Here is a 24,682-nt window from a genome sequence, read left to right as displayed (position 1 = left end):
TTTTTTAATTTAGCATCATCAAGCCAGAATTAAGTGGAGGGAGTAGCAAACACAATTAATCTAAAATCTACAGGCAGGCATATACTTATATACATTATAAATAAAGCTAAAGTTATCAGCTTCGTACAAATTACCAAACAATGACAAAACATGGTTCACAGCATAGCATCTGATCTTTTCAGAGCCACACTTACAGCATTTAATAAAATGCCAACACAAAGTGCACCACATGACCACAACACTGCAAACCCACATTCCAGGGATAAGACAGTTGGTGTATCAAAATAAAAAACACAGTGCCATATTACAGAGACCATGACAAATATAGCATAATGGCTGTAGAATATTTAAGCACTTTGATTAGGGCACTGAGCAGCAATGTAAGAGGGAGAGATAAGTTATTTGTTACCAAAAAATCACCTTAAAGTATGTTGTTTTAAAGACAGCAGACAGAAATATTGTTTAGAATCCCTGTATGTTATGTAAGCAGCTTTACTTGGTCACTGCCCACTATGTTAGAGGAATATATAAGGCAGTTTTTATTGTAAACGAAATGACATTTTATGTCAATAGCCAGACACTGGCTTAAAGCAAAACACGTAAGCTTGTTTACTACTCTGCAATGGAAGAGGAGGAGACTAGACATGTTTTATCATGTAATAAAAATTAAAGTGTACTTATTTAGAGACAAAATTATGTGATATGCAGACATGTGATGCACAGTATATTATTCTTTTTAAAAGGATGCAATTTCAGAGGGAAGGAACAGGTATATTTCATCCGGAAATAATAATTTATGTTGTCTTTATTCTGAGACATAAGACAGAAAAATTGTACATATTTGATGCACAGTATGTTATATTTTTTTAGAAGGATGCAATTCCAGAGAGAGATAGCAGCCAGATTTCATTTGTAAACCAAAAATTACAATGTATTTTTTTCTGAGACAGAATACAGCAAAATCATAGAGATACTGATGATCAGTGTGTTATCCTTTTTAAGATGATGTGATTTCAGAGGAAGAGAATAAGCAGTTTCACCTGGAACTAGAAATTAGAGTGTACTTTTTCAGAGCTAAAAGCAAGAAAAGCATGTACAGATTTGCTGCACAGTATGTATTCTTCTTTTCCTAGGATGCAATTTATGTGGAAGGGACTAGACATATTTTATCAGGAAGGAAAAATTAGGAATAGTACTTACTCCTTTTTTTTGCCAAGGTGCAATTTCAGAGATTGAGACCTAGAAGATTTAATCTGAAAATTAAAAATTTTAGTGTTTTTTTTTTTGTTTTTTTCTAAAACAGCAGACTGCAATTTCAGAAGGAGAGACCAGACAGTTAAAAAATAAAGAAACCACTGTTAGACAACACTATTTCATAGCGACTATATCCACTCATACTTTTGAAAAAGAGACAAAAGTATTTTTGGATATAGTCACTATGCAATTAGCCCAAATTTAAAAAATTCCCACTGAGGAGCAGCATGTGGAAACATTAAGTGTACCTTTTTTTATGCAGAAGTACCATAATGCAACACAAGCAACAATGATCAATGCAAGATTGACCCTGTAGAAAATCTGAATGATCTTTACAACTGGGAAACAGCTGTGGACACAATCAACGTAGGGTATGCTATGTCACTCAACCTGTGCCCCTCCAGCTGTTGCGAAACTACAAATCCCATGGGGCATTGAAAGAGGCTGACAGTTACAACATGACTCCCAAAGGCAGAGGCATGAGGGGACTTCTAGTGATAGCTGGAGGGCCACAGGTTGAGAACGAATGATCTAAGCCAAAAATTAATGCAGAATGCATGATTGAGCCTGGAAAAAAAAACTGATCAAGTTTTTCCAACTGAGAAGCAGTTGCAGAAACTATCTGTATGGCACCTTGAAAGCGCCATAACACCACACAACAGCTGTAGAGGCAGCAGGAGATGGTAACACTGGCAGATCTACAGTGATGGCTGGAGAGGGTTATGGTGTTAGACCAGCAGTAGTAGAAGAGACTGTTAATGATTTCAGGATGTGGTAATGGTGGCAAGAGATGATATTGGTGGCAGTAGGTGATAATTGTTACAGGACTGCAGTGGCAGAAGGAGATGTTTACTCTGTACAGTATAATATTGTTGGAGCCATATTCAAACAAACAATGTATTCACCAGCATCAACAGCAGGGCAGGGTACACATTGTTGATCCAGGACTAGTTCATATTTGTAAATTCGAACAAGTCGACTATGTCTGGGGACAGGCATGCTCTTTTCTGTCACAACCCTCCCCTTCTTTGTACTAAATGCATATTCTGAAAACAGGACAGCCCAACAGCTTGTTGGCATACTGGGAAAGCTCTGGCGAGTGCTCCAACCTCATAACCCAATAGTCAAAGATGTTGAACTCATTAAATTACATATTATGTGATTCAGGTGCTTACTATAACTGCTGCAAGCAGACAACCCTGGTCCTGCATATCAAATAAGGACTTGAAAGCTTTGCTTAGGCATCCACCACCACTGATGCTCCTCCTTTCATCAACAGGTAGATCTAAGCTATGCTGGCCATGAAAGGGGATAATGCATCTCTTGAAAGGATGCTTGGAGGTTCCTTCTCACCATGTCCCCCAGGATTCTTTTTTTGCTTCCTTTGTGATGGAATTTTCCCCTTATAACATGGATCTAAAAGGGTGGCCAACCAGTAATGGTCCCTCTCCTTGATGGCTCAAATACTAGTGTCCTTTCACAGGCACAGATGGAGCATGAAGCCCATCTTCTACAAATATACAGAGGCAGGGCAACCTTGTAGTCACTAGAAACCATGTTAGGGTTTGGGAGGGTTCAAACAAACCCCTGGAAGATTGCCCCATTTCTTCCTTTGCCTCAATGCCAGCACTGCAATCCTCTTCTTCATGCTCCTCTTTTGCCTGGTGTAGCCTCCTAGGGATGGAGTCAGGATAAAGTGGACCCTAAATAACCAGGAAGTCCTCCTGCTTCTGTGTCTCCAGTGCCTGGTCTATTACACCATGCAGTCTGTGCTCCAACAGGATTACTAGAGGAACAGTGTTGCTGATGCCGCATTGTCACAGCTTACCATGTTGGTTGCCTTTTCAAAAAATGGCAATATGGTACAGGTGTTCTGAATGAAGAGTCACTAACGTGGTAAAAAATAAAACAGATCCCCTCAGCCAGTGCTAGTGCCATACTCATATGTTGATGGCTTACTTATGCAAGTGTAGCAGCTGCATCATAGCAAAGGTGGAGCTCTAGCATATAGGTGTATTGCATTATGTGTGGTTTGTAATCAGTTTGAGTTTGAATTTTAGCTAGCCAAATACTGGCTAGCAATGACCACATAAAGTGGCTACACACTCTTCTGGCTTGCCCTAGACAATAATGTAAGCCAGGGTAACCAACTAAGAACTGCTGTACCACCAGTTGACCAAAATGTGACAAAGTGAACTCCACCTGCCAAAGGGGGACAGTAGGTTTGTGCCATTATCACACATGATCTTTCTTGGTACAAGGTGGCATGGGGTTAGTCACTTCTGGGCTTTCCACTGCAGAGCTGACAGAATCTCTGTCTCCAATGAATACCAGCTATAAATCAGCACTACAATGTTTGCCTGAGCTGTTGCATAGCAACTTGGTTGCTTGGGGGGATTTGTGGTTCTGACGATTAATCTCTGAATGTGACTATTGAAGAGGTGACTGAGCTGTTACTGTCACCAAGTTTCAAGACACGAGGTTGCACCTCCAGCTTCAGCAATGTGCCCCATTCTGCATCCTTCCCAGATGTCAGCAAAATTACTCAGTGAGCAATAAAAAAGATATAATGTCCCTGCCCATGCTTTTTGGACCAAGAGTTTGTGGTCCAGTGACACAAAGCCTTATTATGATGTTGGAGGGTTTGAATGGTCTTCTGAGTAAAATGTGGTGGCTAGGCAGCTGTCACTGTGATATAGCACAGTCCACAAAGTCATGCAAAGGACAGATCCACCAGCTGGAATGGAAAATTTTGCCAATCTGGAATTGAGACTAGGAATTAACTCAAGGTTTAGTCCTATCACAAGATTAGCCTGAACTTTGGATATTCCTGCTGGAAAACCAGCATTCAATCAGCGCATGCAGCCAATCAGCTGCAGCTGTGATCAATGTTTTCTGCTAACTGGGTAGTCCCACATTCAGAATACAAAGACAAAGCACAGAGGATTTTCCTATCCACCTCGAATGTTTGTATGGAGAAATCAGCACTTTTTTTTTGTTCATCCAGCTTTAAATATGGGTACATCTGCTACAGGAATCATCAATGCTTTATTAAGATCACTGGAGCAGCATATTTTAAGTTAAGATCAACTGTGGGAACAGTCCATATCCTAATAAAGGCCTTCTTAATAAGGTATTGGATTGAAAAACATTTGTAAGGTGTAAACAATGTATCAGTAGTTTGCCAGTCAGCATGCAGGTCATCTGGGAATAGAATGTGCATGGGAAAACTTTAGTAGTTTTAGGAATCCTAGACTGGTAGCAGCAGTAGTAAAAGCTATACACTGTTCCTCCATCTTTAGGTTTGCATGCACTGAATCAATAAGAACCAAAATGCTAGCTTCAAATATTTGTGCTATCTGATTATTCATCAGATAGAGCATCAACAGCCAAAGAGTCAGAGGTTAGAAAGACTTTAGATAGGTCAGATAACGATTCTTCATGGGGAATGCAAGAGGTATTCTTATAGCCTCTGCTGTCAGAGTTGGCAATCAGAACTGCAATTTGGCCCATAAAATCCTGCATAACTGCAGATAAATCCTCCTGTGCTAGAGAGGACCACACCCAATGAGACTTGGGTGGAGGATAACATTCCAGGCCAATAGTGTCAGTCCCTTGAGAGGGAACACTAGAGGGAAAATAGAAAGAACTTAGCTCTAATACAAGTTTAAAACCCTGATCAATCACAAACTTTTTTTTGGAATCAGGAAAGATTCAAATGGCTGGATTTGACCAGGTCATTGCAGCAAGTACTAACAAGCTGCCCCAGAACTGTTAGCTGATTATAATACATATAGAACCAATATAGCAGGACTGCTCCTCCTAAGTATGGGATACAACATGCAGCACCTGAAATGGAAATAACAGCTCTAATACAAGTTTAAAACCCTGAGCACTCACAAACTGTTTCCTGAAATCAGGAAAGGTTCAAATGGCTGGATTTGACCAGGTCATTGCAGCAAGTACTAACAAGCTGCCCCAGAACCATTAGCTGATTATAATACATATAGAACCAATATAGCAGGACTGCTCCTCCTAAGTATGGGATACAACATGTAGCACCTGAAATAGAAATATCAGCTCTAATACAAGTTTAAAACCCTGAGCACTCACAAACTGTTTCCTGAAATCAGGAAAGGTTCAAATGGCTGGATTTGACCAGGTCATTGCAGCAAGTACTAACAAGCTGCCCCAGAACCGTTAGCTGATTATAATACATATAGAACCAATATAGCAGGACTGCTCCTCCTAAGTATGGGATACAACATGTAGCACCTGAAATAGAAATATCAGCTCTAATACAAGTTTAAAACCCTGAGCACTCACAAACTGTTTCCTGAAATCAGGAAAGGTTCAAATGGCTGGATTTGACCAGGTCATTGCAGCAAGTACTAACAAGCTGCCCCAGAACCGTTAGCTGATTATAATACATATAGAACCAATATAGCAGGACTGCTCCTCCTAAGTATGGGATACAACATGTAGCACCTGAAATAGAAATAACAGCTCTAATACAAGTTTAAAACCCTGAGCACTCACAAACTGTTTCCTGAAATCAGGAAAGGTTCAAATGGCTGGATTTGACCAGGTCATTGCAGCAAGTACTAACTGAGGTGAAACTGTGATGTCTTTTGCAATAAGAAGCTACCTCACACTAAATGATAGGAACAGGAGCACCCAGAGTGTGCACATGCAACACTCCACCTAATGAAATATGATTTAATTCCTCAGAGTTTGCAACATAGCTGCCTAATGGTTCTAATAAATGACACAACCTACATATAGACTGATTCTTCAGAAACTGGGTCACATGAGAGGATTTGCTATGGCCTTGGACCTGGAAAGTACTCTTTTGCTAACTAACACTGCTCAAATGTTACATAACAGACAGGCCCTGCAATTTTTCAGTCCAGTGGGATATGGATACAACCTACAAAGCTATTTCTGAGGATTTGCTGGATTATACTTGGCGGTTTTTTTGTTTACCAGTGTCCAAAATCTACTGAAGGTGGCAATCTTTGTATCATGTGTCCCTCACTTGTCTCTGAATCCTCTGTTCCTCAATGAATGAGACAGAAAAAAATATTGCTGGGATTTAGACTTTAAGCTATAACTATGTCTGTTGGCACCTCTCTGAACAATGATGTTAATATCATAAAAGAATAGGTTCAAACATGTTAAGGATAAAGGAAAGAGGTTAAGAAGAGACGGGAACCAAGCTATATTTCTACCCCTGCTACTGGGAATGGGGAAAACATTGAATAGATAAATACTATAGGTATCAAAAAGAGGGAAGGAGAATATATAGAAAGATGGAAAAGTTGTAAAAGAGTAGTAATCCCAAACATATATTTGTTACCTGGAGGACATTTTTGTGATTTGGGGGCTTGTGGTTTGGAGCAAAGCCTGGCAAACACCGAGAGTTGCTGTCTCTTTTCTTTATGTTGGATCTCAGTTCTTGGGTTTTCTGAGTTCATTGTAACAGTTAGGCCACTTGTTTTCAAATTTGAAGTCACAACTGTTTCTGTTGTTGCAGCACTCAGTGCTTCAGTTGTCTTTACTGGGTTCTGCGCTAGTAACTTATGGTCTTCAGTTTTAGAGCAATCATTGTTGTAGATGTCTTCCTTAGTTGACATCTTTTTCAGAACAAATCTGTTTTGACACCAGCTTTTTGGGGCTTTTTTAGGTACAATCTTTCTTGGACTCTTTTTTTTGAACAGTAATACCTTAATCATCTTCTCAATCCTCAAAGCTTGATCTATTGGATCCACAAATTCTTTGTCTATGTCTTTGTTTTCAATAGTTGACTCCACATTTTCACAGTCAAAGAGATTTTCCATAATGAGGTTCATATACTCCTGTTCAACTAAACAAATGAGTTCATCCTGCTTGTTATTTACAGGTTCTTCCCTATAAAAACAAATTTTAAATATCAGCTCATAAGGAAATCTAATGCTACCCAATTTACAAAATTATATAGTAGATACGGTTGGAAATAAACACAGGTCCATCCAGTTCAGTGTGTGAATACATATGAGAATACATATGAAGACATCATAAAAGACATCTAGAAGTTTTTAGACTTTGTCAATACTTCCAAGTGATACTTGGCATTCTCATAATTCAAAATTTTTTGCTGCTGAGACTGTAAAGAACCCTCTCCACATTAATTAAGTTAATGTATTAAAGAAGAACGCAACCAAAAATTAAAAACTAAATTTTGGATTCAGGACAATCTGGTAAGTAGTATGTTATAATTATTTTTACTTTAATCAACTTTTATATAAACATCCACACTGAACTTTTTTAGTCAGCCACACTGTACTGGGTTACTGAGACAAAAATGCAGTAAGTAAATATAAGGAGATTTACTAACCCTAGCAGATCTACTGAGGAGGTATGTATTTTTAACTCAAAAAACAATTCCCATCATCACTTGCTGCATTTCAAAAGAATGAAAATTGTTTCTACGTAAATAGTAAATATGCTTTTATTTCCAGATACTGAAACACCTTTGTAACCACAAGTATACTAGTATTGAGTGGGTTGGCAAGGCACAATTTTAATAGAAAAGTAAGAGTTGGCTTATTGTGATATAGTGTGTGTGTGTGTGTGTTTATAGTGTTTTGTTGCTTTCAGCCCACACTTTATTTTTTCTTAGTTAGAAGCATTAAACAGTGTGTGCAATTTATCCAGGTTAAAGTATAGTTAAATAGTTTTAGCCTGAGTTTCCATGTCTAATGATTTAATTCATATTATACCTCTGTGGCTATTTGTGTGCCTTCTTATGGACAATCTGGTCCTGTTTACTGTGGAGATTTGACAATGACCGAATGTTTGACATTTTATAATACAAAAATTTGAATTTGGCATCCTATTAGTGTTTTTTTTAGAGATGTATTAATTTTGCACTAATTCTGGCAATATTTTTTATTTAAATATTAAATGTCTGTGGCTCCTAAAACTCAACTAAAAAATTGTTCTGCATAAATATTATTTAGGGTTGAAAAAAATGAAACTACAGTATATTATTGTGTTCATTCTCTAATACAGCAGCTGTCAGAAATCCATGGAAGTGAGCTTTGATGTGAGGGGGGGGGGGGTGTGAGATTCTTTGGGGCACACTATGTAGACAGCAACCAGTTTTCACCAGAGCTCCATATGGTAGAAATAGATGTTGCTGCATGCTGCTTCCAGATCACAACCATATAGGTTCATTCTGCTGCAAGTGTGGAGACAAGCCATATGAGTGGATATGGGATAAAGCAGGAGCAAGCAGATATACAGGAGCAGCAAAAATTGGCAAAGACAATAAGAAGATCCAGAATACAGACCAAAGGACAAGGCAGGTGGCAGACAAATGAATCTGAGTGACAAAGCCAGGGTAGGTACATAGAAGATCAATCCATGGAGACAAGGCACGAGGACTAGCACAAGGGAGCTCACAGGCAAACAATAAAATTACTCAGGAGCAAGAAAAACTCTTTTTAATAGATACTGCTGCTTTAAGAGATGCACACTGATGACACCATTGGTCATGCCACTGGCGAAGAAACCAGAAGCGCCATAGGTCATGGGAAAGGCAAACAGCACAGGAATGAGAAAGGTAAGTGACACTAGTTAATAGAACTTCCATAATGCCCCTTGGCATGGAGGAACTGTAGCCACAGCACACAAGCTGTGTTTATGGTAATGCACTTGTAATGCCTCATGGTACATTTATAAAGTAAGAAAATACTAGTAAGTGTATATGATAAACTGTCAAAGTACCTAGATACTCACACCTAGCTTGCTGCCTGCTGATTGGACAGTGAAGGAGCAGCAGCAGACTGAAGAGGTCATCCCTCTGCACACTTTGCTCTATCCTCCTGTCAGCTTATTTCTTATCTGTATATTGCATGCTGAACACCTTATTGGTTCCCCTGTCCTTTCTCTAGTTGAAGTGCTGCTACATATAGCAAGAGGCTGACACCATGGCAGCTTCAGGTGCTTTTGTTACCTACATAAATGTAAAATAAATGTAGTGATTTATTAATAACAATACAACTGTACTGTATTCTAATTAATGGTTTTGGGTTGTTCTGCCAAAGGAGAGAGCTAAATATCTGTTTGTGTATATACAGTTGTGTCCAAAATTATTCAACCCCCACTGAAATTGAGTGTTTTGGCCAGTTTGACATTGCTTTTGATCATTCAGTCATCTTGCTTACATTTACATTAAAGAGGCACTTGTAGGTCAGACAAATATAACATAACAGTTATAATGAAATAACCACAAATGTCTTTTCTGTGCTCACAGCATTATCAGTTTTATTCAACCCCCAAGTGACATTCAATCTTAGTACTTAGTACAGCATCCTTTTACAGTTATAACAGCTTTTAAACGTGAAGCATAGCTTGACACAAGTGTCTTGCAGCGATCTACGGGTATCTTCGCCCATTCTTCATGGGCAAAGGCCTCCAGTTCAGTCACATTCTTAGGCTTGCGCACTGCAACTGCTTTCTTTAAGTCCCACCAGAGGTTCTCAATCGGATTTAAGTCTGGTGACTGCGATGGCCACTCCAAAATGTTCCAGCCTTTCCTCTGCAACCATGCTCTAGTGGACTTGGAGGTATGCTTGGGATCATTGTCCTGTTGAAAGGTCCAACGTCTCCCAAGCCTCAGGTGTGTGACGGACTGCATCACGTTTCCATCCAATATCTCCTGGTACTGAAGAGAATTCATGGTACCTTGCACACGCTGAAGCTTCCCTGTACCTGCAGAAGCAAAACAGCCCCAAAGCATGATTGACCCTCCACCATGCTTCACAGTAGGCAAGGTGTTCTTTTCATCATAGGCCTTGTTCTTCCTCCTCCAAACATAGCGTTGATCCATGGGCCCAAACAGTTCTAATTTTGTTTCATCAGTCCACAGAACACTATCCCACAACTTTTGTGGTTTGTCCACATGGCTTTTGGCATACTGCAGTCGACTCTTCTTATTCTTTGGAGACAGCAAGGGGGTACGCCTGGGAGTTCTGGCACGGAGGCCTTCATTACGCAGTGTGCGTCTTATTGTCTGGGCTGAAACTTCTGTACCCACATCTGACAAATCTTTTCTCAGTTCCTCAGCAGTCACACGGGGACTTCTCTCCACTCTACGCTTCAGGTAGCGCACAGCAGTCGAAGTCAGCATCTTCTTTCTGCCACGACCAGGTAGCGTTTCAACAGTGCCCTTTGCCTTGAATTTGCGAATGATGCTTCCTAAGGTGTCTCTTGGTATGTTTAACATCTTTGCAATCTTCTTATAGCCATTGCCCTTCCTGTGAAGAGAAATCACCTCTTCTCTTGTCTTCCTGGACCATTCTCTTGCCTTCACCATGTTTGTAACCACACCAGTAAATGTCTAGAAGGAGCTGAGTATCACAGTCATTTTAAAGCTGCCTAATTGGTGCTTATTATGCTTGATTGCTGCTCGGTGACATCCACAGGTGTTTTCAATACCTGATGGAAAGCACCTGTATGAACCTCTGTTCTTCAGAGTGGTAGTCTTTAAGGGGTTGAATAATTGTGGCAATGAAGAAACCACATAAGAACCATTTACTACTGTATTACATAAACAATTGATGTCATTTTAGTTGCATTTGGGTAGTTACAACGTCCTTGTAGGATTTGATTCTGAATACAATTCCAAATGTACACTATAGTCCCTAAACCCCTTTACAGCATTGGGGGTTGAATAATTTTGGACACAACTGTATGTGTGTTTATATGTGGTCTATGAAAGTGTGCCACATATTAATGAGGGTTCAGCTTTTTTTGGCTCTGCCTAACCATTATTTGTTGGTATTCTTTTTGTTTTGAAACATTGTTTACTGTGTCCTTAGCTGTACCTAAAATTGCAAACTGGAAATAAACCCCATTAGAAACAGTATACAGCTGTATTCATTTCTGTCTTTTATATCTGCCTGGAAATCACATCACAAAGTTCCTGCTGAACGAAGGCACTAATTTGTGGACAGTTTTGTTTCACTGTCCAGGACCTCATTTTCTAAAGAATATTTGGGTAAATTGGATTGATACAGTCTAGACAGACATGCAAGAGACTGGCCTAATGACAGACTATTTTGTCAGAAGTTAGAAGCAAATAATAAGGGTCCTTTTGATCCAGGTTGTACATTGGGGTTGCAATTTGAATAGTCTATTTTTTAGTCTCATCAGTTCCTTCTTGAAAGCATACATCTATATGATCATAATGAACAGTTTTTTAATCACTGAAGAAATATTCATTGATACATTGTACTCCTGTACAGCTTTACAAACAAACAAACAAACAAACCCGTATATATAAATATATTAAATTTCTTCTAAGTATTTGTTAAATAATAAATGTCATCTTATCATCCTACAACTATATTATATTACTCAATAAAGCACTCCAAAGATAATCCATAATTCTTTTGCACATGTTTCAATTCAGTGTTGCTGGGAGCATGTGTGATTTACAACACTGATTATATTAGAAAAACAAAACACAAAACAAGCACATAAAATATTATTGGAAGTCAGATTTAAAGTGAATGATTTAAATTGAACTTTTGCAATGAATCTCAACTATTGCCTTTACTGACTGCACAAGATGAAAATTAATGACTGCATTATAGGGAGTGCAGACTAGTTTATTTTAGGAAAAGCCACTATGCTGGAAAGCGGGGTGACATTTTAGTATTTTTATTTAGAGGCAGACAAAGAATTAAAATAATAAAAACACATTATAATAGTATAAACAAGTACCATATAAATAATATTTAATCTGTGTTCTTGTATTACTAAAAGTAATATTTACATGGAGCTATCAGAGGTAATTGCATAGCCAAAACTTAACTTGAAGGTAACAGCAGAACATTGCATTTGTTATGTAGTAAACTATCTGATGTTCTATGGTTGGAAATATCCCTTTACATATAAAGGTTCCTTGTGTGTCTCACAGTCTTGAGTGGTGAGATTTACTAAAGAAATTGCATGGGGTCCCACTAACATCAAAATGCAAGGGCAATTTTACTTACAGATCCCCACCCACCAAATACAAATAGCTTAAAAATTAAACATGTATGCAAAAAATAATAAACTTACCTTATGCTGGCCATACACGGTTAGAAAATCATTAAAAAAAACCTTTGATACACTCGATCATTCGACCTTCAAAATGTTAGTGGGCTAATGTTGAAAAAGCATTCAATATGCTCAATCGCACGACTTTCAAAAAGTTATTGGGCTAATTTTCATTACTGAAATGCAAAGTTTTATGTAAAAAAAAAAAAAAAAGTTATGTTGGATTGATTTTCGAAACATTTGTAGTGGAATCAATTGAAAACAGTCTGAAAAAATCTACAGCACATGCGCATGTTAAAATGTTACACCAGAAGTCCATTAACATCGTGTAATCAATCGACAAAAAATATACTGTTTATGTTGTTATCAATCAATAATATGTCAATAATTTGGCTACAAACATCAATACAATGATGGTGTTATTGCATGCACATCTGACAGATCTTTATAAATTCAATTTTTTCAAACAATTTTCTAATGGTGTATGGCATTAGCCCCTTTCCAATTCTTCCTGGAGACACAGGTGATGTCAGGCAGTAAAAGTAATGTAGCATAAAAATGTTGCTGTTGTATGTCGAACCAAGAGACTGTCCACTCCATTATGATCATAAAATCAGAGTAAGCGTTCAATGACAGAAAGGAATAATAAATATGCAAAAAACAATAATCTCAAAAATATTTTTTTCCCCATCATTTGTATCTTTTATCATTCATAACCACTGATCTAGACAATTACAGATGCTAAAGAGATTGGGTTGTTCCAAAAGTACACGATTAATAATTGGAGACCAGTAAGTCAATGACAAATAAGAAGGCAATGCCTTATTTATAACTTATTTAAATATACTTGCATTCTCCCCAGCCCCTAGCTACAGTGGTGCTTTAAAGTTGGTGAAACATTTTGAATTTTCAATGCTTTGGCAAAAATATAACTTAAAATGTGATTTGTTTTTCAAGCAATTCTTAAAACTAGATAATGAGAATTCATTGAAACAGTCACAAACAATAAATGTATTTATTGAGTAAAATGCTCCAAAGTTACATACAGTATCTGTGCGTGGCAAAAGTAGGATGCTAGGATTCTCAGTTCATTTGAAAGGGAAATTAGGATTAGATATGTCAATCAATAGGATGATAATTATGCGTGAGCATGGGAGACCCTGGGTTTACTATTTATGTCTGGTCTCATCAGCATGGGTTTGTGGAAGTGTGTCATGGCTAGAACAATAAATAATTCTAAAGCCCTTCGAAGGACAGGTTTAGGTATGATTTTTTTTGTTGCATAGTAATATTGTTCCAGCTTGGGCCAATATAAGTATGCATATTTTATGCCCAACTGATCCCTGTGTAGGCTGCATATCGCTGTAGTAGATGCTGCCACTACAGTGATAGCAGCACGTCTGCATAGTAATCACAGGATATCTCTTGCATTGTGCTTTTTCAATGGATACAAGGTGTTCTCTGATTGAACAAGATTGTGATGTTTTCACACACCCCCTCCCCACCACCTTTTCCAATGAGTGCATGCCTATCATACCTAAAATTAGGTTTAATACCAAGTTGGAGCAGATTAAAAAGCAATTCTGAAGAGTTTTGACACCACTAATCTACTCTATAAATGAAGACAATTCAATACCATTGTCCCCAGTAGTGTTGACCAACAAAGTTCACACCACAAACAAGGCATGTAATACCTTGGGAGATCTCAATGAACCCCAATGTTTAAAGTGCTTTTAAAGGTTCATTAAAAAAAAAAAAAAAACAAACAAACATACTTCCCTGCTCTGTACAACCCCGATTCTCCTCTATTCGGGTCCCCTCCTGGCCCCTCCCTTATGCTGAATGCCCCCATATCAAGCTGCTTGCTCTGGGGGCACTTGTGTATGCTCGCTCCTGAGCTGCCTCTGTGCCAGGGGCGGACTGACAACTCATGGGGCCCCCGGGCAATAGGGGATCATGCGGCCCCTGTGTCCTTGCCCAAACTCAAAAAAGCCTATAAAAAAGGTACCGGGGCATCTCATGGGGCCCCCTACTGACCCCGGGCCCTCAGGCAGTTTCCAAATGGAGAGTCCGCCCCTGCTCTGTACTTCTATGAGACTCACAGAGCACAAATCGGGCCCGCCCCCTGATCCCTCCTCACTGGCTGTGAGTGTGGCTCCCAAAGGGGAGGGGTGAGGAAACTGCACACTGAAGGTTATTTACTTTCATGCAGAGAATGCATGAAGGTAAAAAACCTTCAGCCTTCAGAGCCACTTTAAAGAAATGAAGGCCTATCTGCAAGGTTGCAAGTAGAAAATATCTAGTATACAAAAAGAACATTGTCTACAGACCATGTGGATAGGTCAGAAGTCTACCAGAGGAATGTTTTGTTGTGGAGGGAAGAGATGAAAATAGAACTTTTTGGCTTTTTGCCTTGAATGAAAACATTAGGTTTAAAAAAAGACAAACGCTGCATTTGACCATAAGTACCTTATCTCATCTGTGAAGCATGGCTGTGGCAGCATCATGGTTTGGGCCTACACTGAAGCGCAATAAAAAATGAATGCTGTAGCAAAACATTAACTCCTTCCCACCAGCCATATGCAGCTACTTGGTTGGTGGGCCTTAACCTCTTCACGCCGGCCGCACACAAATGTGCGGCCTCCCGGCGTCTGGGCCCAGACGCCGAGCGGCCGTACATTTCCATTCTATTAAAAAAAGACATATGTTCTGAGAGCGCGTGCCCTGCGCGCTCCCAGCACACATGTCCGGTACTCACGGAAAGGTCCCAATCTCCCGACCTTTCCCGATCATGTGACCACCGTGACATTGTGTCATGGTGGTCACATGACCCTAAATCCCGCCCCGCCTCCCGGCGTCAGAAACCCCTTAAAGGGCCGGGAGGTGCTGGTGTGAAGGGGTTAAAGAATAAGTTCACTTTAAAATAAAAAATAAATAAATGCCCATTTTTTCAGGCATAAAAATGTGCATTTACTATTTTTTTCTTTTTGGAGCCTGGAAAGCATTGCACCATCACCAAGATTTGCAATTGCACCAGGACTCCTGCAAACTGGCAAACTCCCATACGAGCAAGGAGATACAGTCTAACAGGAATACTCAATGATCTACCACAGTGCTCAATAACCTTTGCGGCTGTCAGGACTTGCAGTTTATTCATTCACAGAACTCTGCCCACGTGGCTGTTCTTTATTCAAAAAGTGACAGCTAGTACATGGAACTTCTCCCCATACAGCTGTCACAGGGAGGGGGGGGGGGGGGAATGGGGCATCAGCTGCAGAGGTCTGAATATGTTACATGTTCCACCCTAAAAATGGGTCGAATATGTTTCCAAAGGTGAACTTATCCTTTCACGCCTTTAACGCAGTAAGGCCGCATATATCTGTACCCCCAAAAAAAACAGAAGTGTGCCGAGAGTGTGTACCGCATGCACGCCTGGCACAGTTACCCGCTGCTAACAGAAAGCTTCCGATCTCTACTTACAATCAGGCTCTTTTCCATCATGTGACGGCTGTGACAGCCGATCTCGGTGGTCACATGATCAGAAATTCTGCCTCCTGGCATCTGAAACCCCTTAAAGGGGTATCAAACCCCCCAGTGTCAAGGGGTGATCCTTAAAATACAAGTAAATCTAAAAAAAATGCATAAAGCAGAATACATTTCATGTTTACTGAAATGACATCAAAGTCTGACCTTCATTTTATAGAAAATTCAGTGGAAGAGCCGCAAGCAGGCATTTCATGTGATAGCCTACCAAAATGTGAACAAAAATACTCCAAGTCACTGTGCAGCAACAGTTACTGGGAATGTTTATTTGCAATTATTGCTGCCTAAGAGGGGCAGACTAGTTTAGAAAGCAAATGTTCACATACTTTTCCAGCATACACAAATATCTACAGTAGCATTGAGTCACTTTCCTTTAACCAATACAGTAAATTAACAAGCGGTATGTTTTTTACTTCTTTGCTTAATTGGGTTCTCATTGTCTAGCTTTAGAACCTGCATGAAAAACAGATCACATTTAAAGTCATATTTGTGTTGAAATATTAATACATTCGAAAGGGTTCACAAACACTAAAGCACCACTGTATGTGTATAAATTATATTTAATTGACTTTCTACCATATCCTTAGGAAGGTTTCTTGTGGCACTCCAGAAACATGCTCCATTAGTTTTAGATCATAAAACCCACACTAATGTAGGAGACAGAAACAAAAGCCCCTTATAATTGCATGGCCTGTTTTCTAGGTCTAAAAATGTCTGACTTAATGTAATCTTCTATAAGCTTTGACATGTTAAAGTGCATACTTAGGCCACACATGCGTTTGGGGCTGACTGTGATTTCCTGTGGGAGAGTCAACAGATTTTCCTGCGAAAGACTGCCAACTGAAAGCCCTAGTCAAAGGAATAGGAGGCTGACAGTGCCTGCAAGCAAACATCATGGGGTTTATTTACTAAAGCTGGAGAGTCCAAAATCAGACTCCCTTCTGCATAGAAACCAATCAGCTTCTAACCTCAGCTTGTTCAATGAAGCTTTGGCAATGAAACCTGGAAGCTGATTGGTTTCTATGCAGAAGGGAGTCTGATTTTGGACTCTCCAGCTTTAGTAAATAAACCCCCATGTGTCCAGGACCAACCATCCACAGATATTCGCTGTATGTTCAGTTACATCAGAACAACCGCAAATGTCTGTGGGCACTGTCAGCCCCTCATTGTTTTAAATGAGGCTTTCTGCCAGCAGCTGTTTGTTCTCAAAGGAAATTTGTAATCATGTGAATGAGGCCTCAGAGTACTTTTAAAAATTATCATAGGTAGGATTTTTTTTATTGCAGAAGAGACATACAACTATGGGGAGATTTACTAAATCAGGTGAACACAGAATCTGGTGCAGTTGTGCATAGTAACCAATTAGCTTCCAGGTTTTATTGTCAATGTTTAATTGAACAAGCTGAAGTTAGAAGCTGATTGGCTACCAGGCACAGCTGCACCAAATTCTGTGTGCACTAATCTCCCCTTCTAGAAGGAGGTTTGCTGTAAATCTCTCCCATGTCTCTTCTAGAAGGGAGTTTGCTGTAAATCTCCCCCAATGTCTCTTCTAAAAGGGAGTTTGCTGTAAATCTCCCCCTATGTCTCTTCTAGAAGGGAGTGTGCTATAAATCTCCCTCTATGTCTCTTCTAGAAGGGAGTGTGCTATAAATCTCCCCCTGTGTCTCTTCTAGAAGGGAGTGTGCTATAAATCTCCCTCTATGTCTCTTCTAGAAGGGAGTTTGCTGTAAATCTCCCCCTATGTCTCTTCTAGAAGGGAGTTTGCTGTAAATATCCCCCTATGTCTCTTCTAGAAGGGAGTTTGCTGTAAATACCCCCCTATGTCTTCTCTAGAAGGGAGTTTGCTGTAAATCTCCCCCTATGTCTCTTCTAGAAGGGAGTTTGCTATAAATCTCCCCCTATGTCTCTTCTAGAAGGGAATTTGCTGTAAATCTCCCCCATGTCTCCTCTAGAAGGGAGTTTGCTGTAAATCTCCCCCTATGTCTCTTCTAGAAGGGAGTTTGTGGTAAATCTCCCCCCATGTCTCTTCTAGAAGGGAGTTTGCTGTAAATCTCCCCCTATGTCTCTTCTAGAAGGGAGTTTGAGTAAATCTCCCCCTATGTCTTTTCTAGAAGGGAGTTTGCTGTAAATCTCTCCCTATGTCTCATCTAGAAGAGAGTTTGCTGTAAATCTTCCCCTATGTCTCTTTTGGAAGAGTGCATGTGATTAGCACAGGGCCAATCTGCACTGTCCAGAGGTCAGGGGTTCTTAATCCTCCTGGAGCAGAAATAAATCTCCTCCTACAAGCTTAAACCAGTGCTCTGCTGAACACTGATAGAAGTCACAAGACTGCTCTAACTGCTAATGAGAAAATGTATTTAGCAGTTTATATTTACTGTAATAATTGCATTTCCATGTTCTGTGCACTGTGGGAGAGCAGATAGAGTGAATGCAGGGTCCTGGGTTTAGTAACACTTTAATTGTGCAATCTGAAGTTAAAAGCTAATTGGATACCATGCACAGCTGCAACAGATTCTGAATGCACCAGTTTTAGTAAATGTACCCCACAGTAACATGTGGAAATGCATATAAATGCACACATGCTCAGTTGCACTCCTTGGCAGGGGCGAACTGCCTATTTGGGAACTTGGGCACTGCCCGAAGGCCCGGGTTCAGTAGGGGGCCCCATGAGATGCCTCTGGTACCTTTTATAGGCTTTTTTGGGTGTGGTTTGAGTGTGGGCGAGGACACAGGGGCCCCATGATCCCCAATTGCCAAGGGGGCCCCATGAGTTGTCAGTCCACCCCTGCTCCCAGGTGTGAACCAAGCCTCAGTCTTGCACAGCTGTACAGGCTGTTCTGTAGTAAAATTGCCTGCTCTCTAATTTCACTGCACACTGTCAGCTTCTCATAGTGTACATCAGAAGCTGCAGCCAGTCAGATACAGCCCACTTCATTTCCTGGCTGGAGGATATCCAGCATCTTCTAGCACTTTTTTCCCAGCCTAACTTTCTCTCACCATACCCTTTTATTATTTGGATTTCAGCTCTTTTATTAGGCTGTTTATAACATGTACACAGGGGCGGACTGACAACTCATGGGGCCCCCGGGCAATAGAGGATCATGGGGCCCCTGTGTCCTTTCCCAAACTCAAAAAAGCCTATGAAAAAGGTACCAGGGGCATCTCATGGGGCCCCCTACTGACCCCGGGCCCTCCAGCAGTGCCCGAGTTTCCAAATGGTCAGTCCGCCCCTGCATGTACATACACTTATCAGCCACTTTATTAGGTACACCTTGCTTGATAACACAAACTACTAATCAGCCAATCACATGGCAGCAACTCAATGCATTTAGGCATCTCATTGTGGTGAGGACAACTTGCTGAAGTTCAAACCAAGCATCAGAAAAGTGATTTAAGTGACTTTGAACATGGCATGGTTTTTGGTGCCAGATGGGCTGGTCTGAGTATTTCAAAAACTGCTGATCTACTGGGATTTTCACGCACAGCCATCTCTAGGATTTACAGAGAATGGTCCGAAAAAGAGAAAATGTCCAGTGAACAGCAGTTATGTGTACGAAAATGCCTTGTTGATGTCAGAGGTCAGAGTTGAATGGGAAGACTGGTTATCGCGACATTCAGGTGGTAGGGTCAGAATTTGGTGTAAACAACATGAAACCATGGATCCATCCTGCCTTGTATCAACGGTTCAGGATGGTGGTGGTGGAGTAATATGTGGGTTTTCTTGGCACTAGCAAGATGTACCCAATAAAGTGGCCGGTGAATGTATATGAAAAATATCAAAATTGCCCCAGTAGGCAAGCCATTAAGGTTTCATCACAAATGAACAAAATCTTACACTATTTCAGCCATCAATATAGAGCTTGAAAATAAAATCCAAATTAAACTCTGATTTAAAAATGACAAGCATAGTAACATATTTTGAAGCTGGTAAGATGTATTTTTCAGATACTGACAAATGTCATTGAATCCTCCATCTAATGCTTGAAAGGTTTGAACGCCTACGTTTTTTTCTGAACTTTCTTTGAAATTAGCACTTGTTTTTTGTCCTGAAACTAACACTGAGCGGTTAGCAACAAAACTCATGCCTCTTGTTACTGTCATAGAGAGTCAGTGACTTCCCGCTGATCTCTGCTAGAGTTTCCCCTGTGTGATAGTGCCCACAATAATACAAGGGTCACTCACTATACAAATGGTGGAACCAACACATAAGCGCTAAGACTGTTTATCTATGAAAGCTTACATTTTGGTCTATTTTCATTATAGCATGGTACATGAATTACATTAAGTAAATACTTTTATGGAATATTCATCTGATTTTCTGTGACAGAGCAAGGTAGCAGAAGCAGGAAACACACATAAGTACATTTTCAGCTTTTTAATGATGTGTTCAGTGTTGGGTTTAACTACACTAGATCTTTTTAATGGACGAATAAATAAAAAGAAAAAGCTTATGACAGATACAAAATGATAAACTACTTTTTTTCACACTCATCTCATTATAAAAAGTCCACCATTCCCAGGATGTAAAATCAAAATAGCAGACAAACAATACAGGGGTTATAAATAATGAAACACACATTTCCTATATGCAATCATTATAGATCGACTCCAAGAGCTCGCTGCTGATATCAACCACACATAATATCATTCTCGTATTTAATTGTGCTTAGAGGCTCTTTTGCTGATGGAAATGTAAACAGCACTTAAAAATTGATTCTGCACAAAGTTAAACCACTCATCCGATTAACACTTTTCCACCTTTCTAATTCTAAGATTTGATTTCCTTCTTATTTCAATTAAAACTTTAACTGTTGTCATTATTAATTCATAACAAACAGGATACATGCCACAACGCATTGCATCGGGGAATAAATTGTGAAACAAACTAACAACCATGTACAAACCAACTCTAAATGTGTAGAATGGCCTTGAAAGTAAAACTGTGCAGAACAATGTTCTAAGATATAGTAAAGGTACATCATGGTGCCAGGTAATGCTTGAAGAATTACCATGAATAATTACCATAAAAGAATCACCTACCCAAATATTACAACTTTTGAGGTTTCAGGAAAGGAAGCCATCGATGCAGGTCTCCATGTCCTAGCATTTGGTCTTTGTATTTTTATGTGGGAGAGCAGAGAAAGTTTGCTTAAGGTGTTACTAGACCCATGACCTTGCATTCACTTTATCCGGTCTTCCACAGTACACACAATATGGAAATTAAATTATTTTAGTAAATATAAAGTGCTAAATACCTTTTCTCATCAGCAGTATATAGCTGTCTTGTGACTTCTATCAGTGTCTGTCTAAACACTGGTTAATCTTGTAGGATGAGTTTTCCTTCTCCTATGACTGTCCTGTGAGGCTGCATGACCCCTGACCCTCTGTCTGGACAACGCTGATTGGCCCTGTGCCGTTCACATGCACTCTCCTCCCCCAAAAAAACCAACTCTCTAGCAATAGATACCAAACAGAGCATGTGCGGACTTGCCACTGCTGCTTTGTACTATGGCAGATGGATTGGGGACAGAAAAAGAAGGGGAGGATCAAAAAAGACAGGATCAAACCTTTTTTACACAATGCAGAGGATTAACCCCTTAGGTCCCACAGTGAATATAACAAGCATATTTTACTGCATATACAGACTGATTTTACTGTTGTGGGTTTAGTAACACTTTAAGCACAGCAGTGAGACACAAAGAAGGTGAACCCTTGAAAGCAGAGGCGGACTGACAACTCATGGGGCCCTCGGGCAATAGGGGATCATGGGGCCCCTATGTCCTTGCCCACACTCAAAAAAAGCCTATAAAAGGTACCAGAGGCATTTCATGGGGCCCCCTACTGACCCCCAGCCCTCGGGCAGTGCTCGAATGGTCAGTCCACCCCTGCTTGAAAGTGTGTGTGTTGTGATAGAATCTGGGATGTAGACCCTGGCTTACTACACAAAGTGATTGTTGTAAGAGATTTTTTTTGTTTTGGAAATGAAAGGAGGGTGGCTTCCTTGTGTTACCTCCCGACCTCAGTGAGATAACCAGTACACAACCGGATTCTAAGACTCAGGTGGAGAATTCATCAAATTACCAGGAGTTTAAAGCAGAACTAATGTTTCACTGTCATGTACCATGAGCAGGTAGACAAGCTGAACTCCAGCAATATAAATATAAATTTCAATTTAAAGTGGTTGTAAACCTCAGACAAAGTATACCCCTTTATAGTGTGCACTTGTCTAAATCCAGAGCACCAAGCGTCATTTTTCTCTGCTGCTTCGTCCATCTGCTAACAGCATGAATCACTTCTGATGAGTTTCCTTGATAGTGGAGGGACCTCCTGCAGATTGACAACCTCAGTTCTGTTCCTGTGTGCTGTGTGAAGGGGAGGTTGGGTGTCCCTTCCCAGCAATCAGCTTTTGGAGTTCTCCTCACTTAGCTTTGCAAAGTGTGACTTCAGCTCTCTGACCCCTGTTTGGACTTTGAAGGGATGTAGAGAAGAGAATACTGCAGATAGACAGGTACTACTTATGTAGGAGGATTTGTTTTATCTCTGTGTATCACCTGAAGCCGGTCACCTCTCTAGGTACATGTAAGGGTTTACAACCACTTTAATGTAGCCATGGTATCATGAACTAAATCATCAAATGCACATAGATACCTGAACCTGTCTAATTTCTATATTCTTGGCCTCATGTCACTGTAGGTGAGGGGAAATCTTCAAAGGCAACCACACACATTTAAATGGCATACATAATAACTCTTCCCCACTACTTCCTAAAACCACACAGTTTAGGCAGGTGTAGGGCTTTAAATGTTCCATGTAAAGGAAATTGGGAGGGATGCATCAATCCAATGGAACACAGACTTTTAGGTCAGTGTTATGTCCAATGACATCATCATGGCCAGCAGTCACATACTGATTTGTTGAGGTCATTGAAATAAATTATATCTTTATTGTTGTAAGGACCACACTCACATCACAAAAAGCTCAACACAATCATATCAGCCACCAAGACAACCAAAGGCTTTGTTCTTTATGGTTTTATAAGTTTTTAACCTTTTTCTCAAGTCTAGGAAACAATTTCATGGACTGGCTTGTAGCTATCCGGTCATACTGAACCTCATACAATTGAAAACGCATATTTTCAAAGAACTTCATATATATATATATATATATATATATAAAACTGCATAACTGTAATACTTCAGTTTTATATAAAGGTCAGTGGCTTGACTCACTCTCTAGTTTATATCTCTTGCAACTCTCCCAGCAAAGGGGTTGATTTACTAAAACTGGAGAGTGCAAAATCTGGCGCAGCTGTGCATGGGAGCCAATCAGCTTCTAATTTCAGCTTGTTTAATTCGGCTTTGACAAGAGAAAAAAAACTGAGAGCTGATTTGTTTCTATGCAGAGCTGCACCAGATTTTGCCTTTTCTCATTTTAGTAAATCAACCCCATAGTTCCTGTGTCTTTTCTATGGCAATTATATCATTGGATTTTCCTTTTTTATTTCACTTTATAGAGAACACATTAAGGTCAATGTGACATCCTCTTTTTCCTTTTTAACAGCAGAAAGAGTACAGAGCTGCAATTCTCATCTAGAACATTTATCTGACAAAAAAAAAAATCATATTCACGTATGTATTCCTAACTCAAAAAGTACCTTCTATTCTTCTCAGGTTATTCCAGATCTTAAAATTCCTTTTTTTTTTCTTTCTTTGCTGCTGTGTACATGTGTTCTCTGTGGTCCCATTGTGTGTAGGAAGGTAACCAACCGCTCTTGCTTGCTCCCAAGCTGGACAAGGGACTATGGACTGCATAGTGTGCATAGTGCCATGCTCCTAACTAATGCCCACAGTGAGGAGAAAGGAGAGGTTCAGTAGCTCATGAAGAATGTTACACAGCAGAAAGGCAGAAAATCACTATGCAAAATGATTTCAAGATAAATAGTTGTTAGGGCCATTAGGTAGTGGATGTGTAGGAATTATTTTGGATAATAAAGATGTTGTTTAATATCACTTTAAGCAATTCAGTCTATACTTGTTTATCTAAAACTGAAATATCAAATTTGGATAGATCTGACTTTTACTTGTCAACCAGGATGTGAATTCTAGTGATCTAACAAAATAAACAATAAACTCCATGCATATTTTTACCACCAGTAACAGTGATAATTGAACACGGTTGTCCAGCTTCCCAAATTAACATTTCCATTCTAATTTCTTAAATACTAGGGTGTACAGATCTTCAATCATTTCATTATTGTGATGTTTACTTGCTGAAAACATCTCTCTTAGGGAATAAATCAAAGGTGGCTAAATTAGGCATGGGTCATCGTTAGCTGCATATTATCCATGATGTTATTTATGAAGACAAATTAATACAGTTATAATGAATGCAAAACAGATGCTCCATTAGTTCTGTCTTTCAACTTCTTACAAATACTGGCTTTTCAAATGTAAATCTGTCTATTTGTAAAGATGAAATGTCTTAAACAAATACTTAACAATTATGTTAAAAAGTCAGGTACATAGTTAAGGAAAAATAGCTAGGCTTGCCAATTTTCTTGTTATTGCAACCTGCTTCAGAGTGATTCTGAAACTCAATTTCACAGTTTCTAGATAAAAAGTAGCCATTGATTTATCATGCCTATTGATTTTTTTAAATGATTAGGTTAACTCATAAAGCATGTGACTTTTAATGAATTCTTTACTCAGCAAACATTCCATGTCTCTTGGCTGTGAGATTCTCTGGCATTATAGTACAAATAAAGCTTTTTATGGCAGTTGGTCTTAGTGATTGA

The 24,682-nt window shown here is 39.6% G+C and overlaps 1 protein-coding gene across 1 annotated transcript in view; it reads right to left on the bottom strand.

The window, feature by feature from the left end:
• Positions 1-6,879: 6,879 nt before the first annotated feature.
• Positions 6,880-24,682, bottom strand: part of CUNH1orf94 (chromosome unknown C1orf94 homolog) — a 51,141-nt gene continuing 33,338 nt past the window's right edge. Inside the window, exons 2-3 of the mRNA XM_089673949.1 lie at positions 6,945-7,164; positions 6,880-6,906 (exon numbers count right to left, since the gene is read on the bottom strand). Coding sequence (XP_089530075.1) covers positions 6,880-6,906; positions 6,945-7,164 — 247 coding nt within the window. The remainder of the gene's footprint in view (positions 6,907-6,944; positions 7,165-24,682) is intronic.

This window comes from Staurois parvus, unplaced genomic scaffold (genome assembly GCF_062004578.1).
Source record: "Staurois parvus isolate SC_StPar_1 unplaced genomic scaffold, SC_StPar_1.0 ptg000145l, whole genome shotgun sequence".
NCBI classification, from domain to species: Eukaryota; Metazoa; Chordata; class Amphibia; order Anura; family Ranidae; genus Staurois; species Staurois parvus.
The sequence above is the reverse complement of the archived record's forward strand: the minus strand, read 5'-3'. Positions and strand labels throughout refer to the sequence as shown.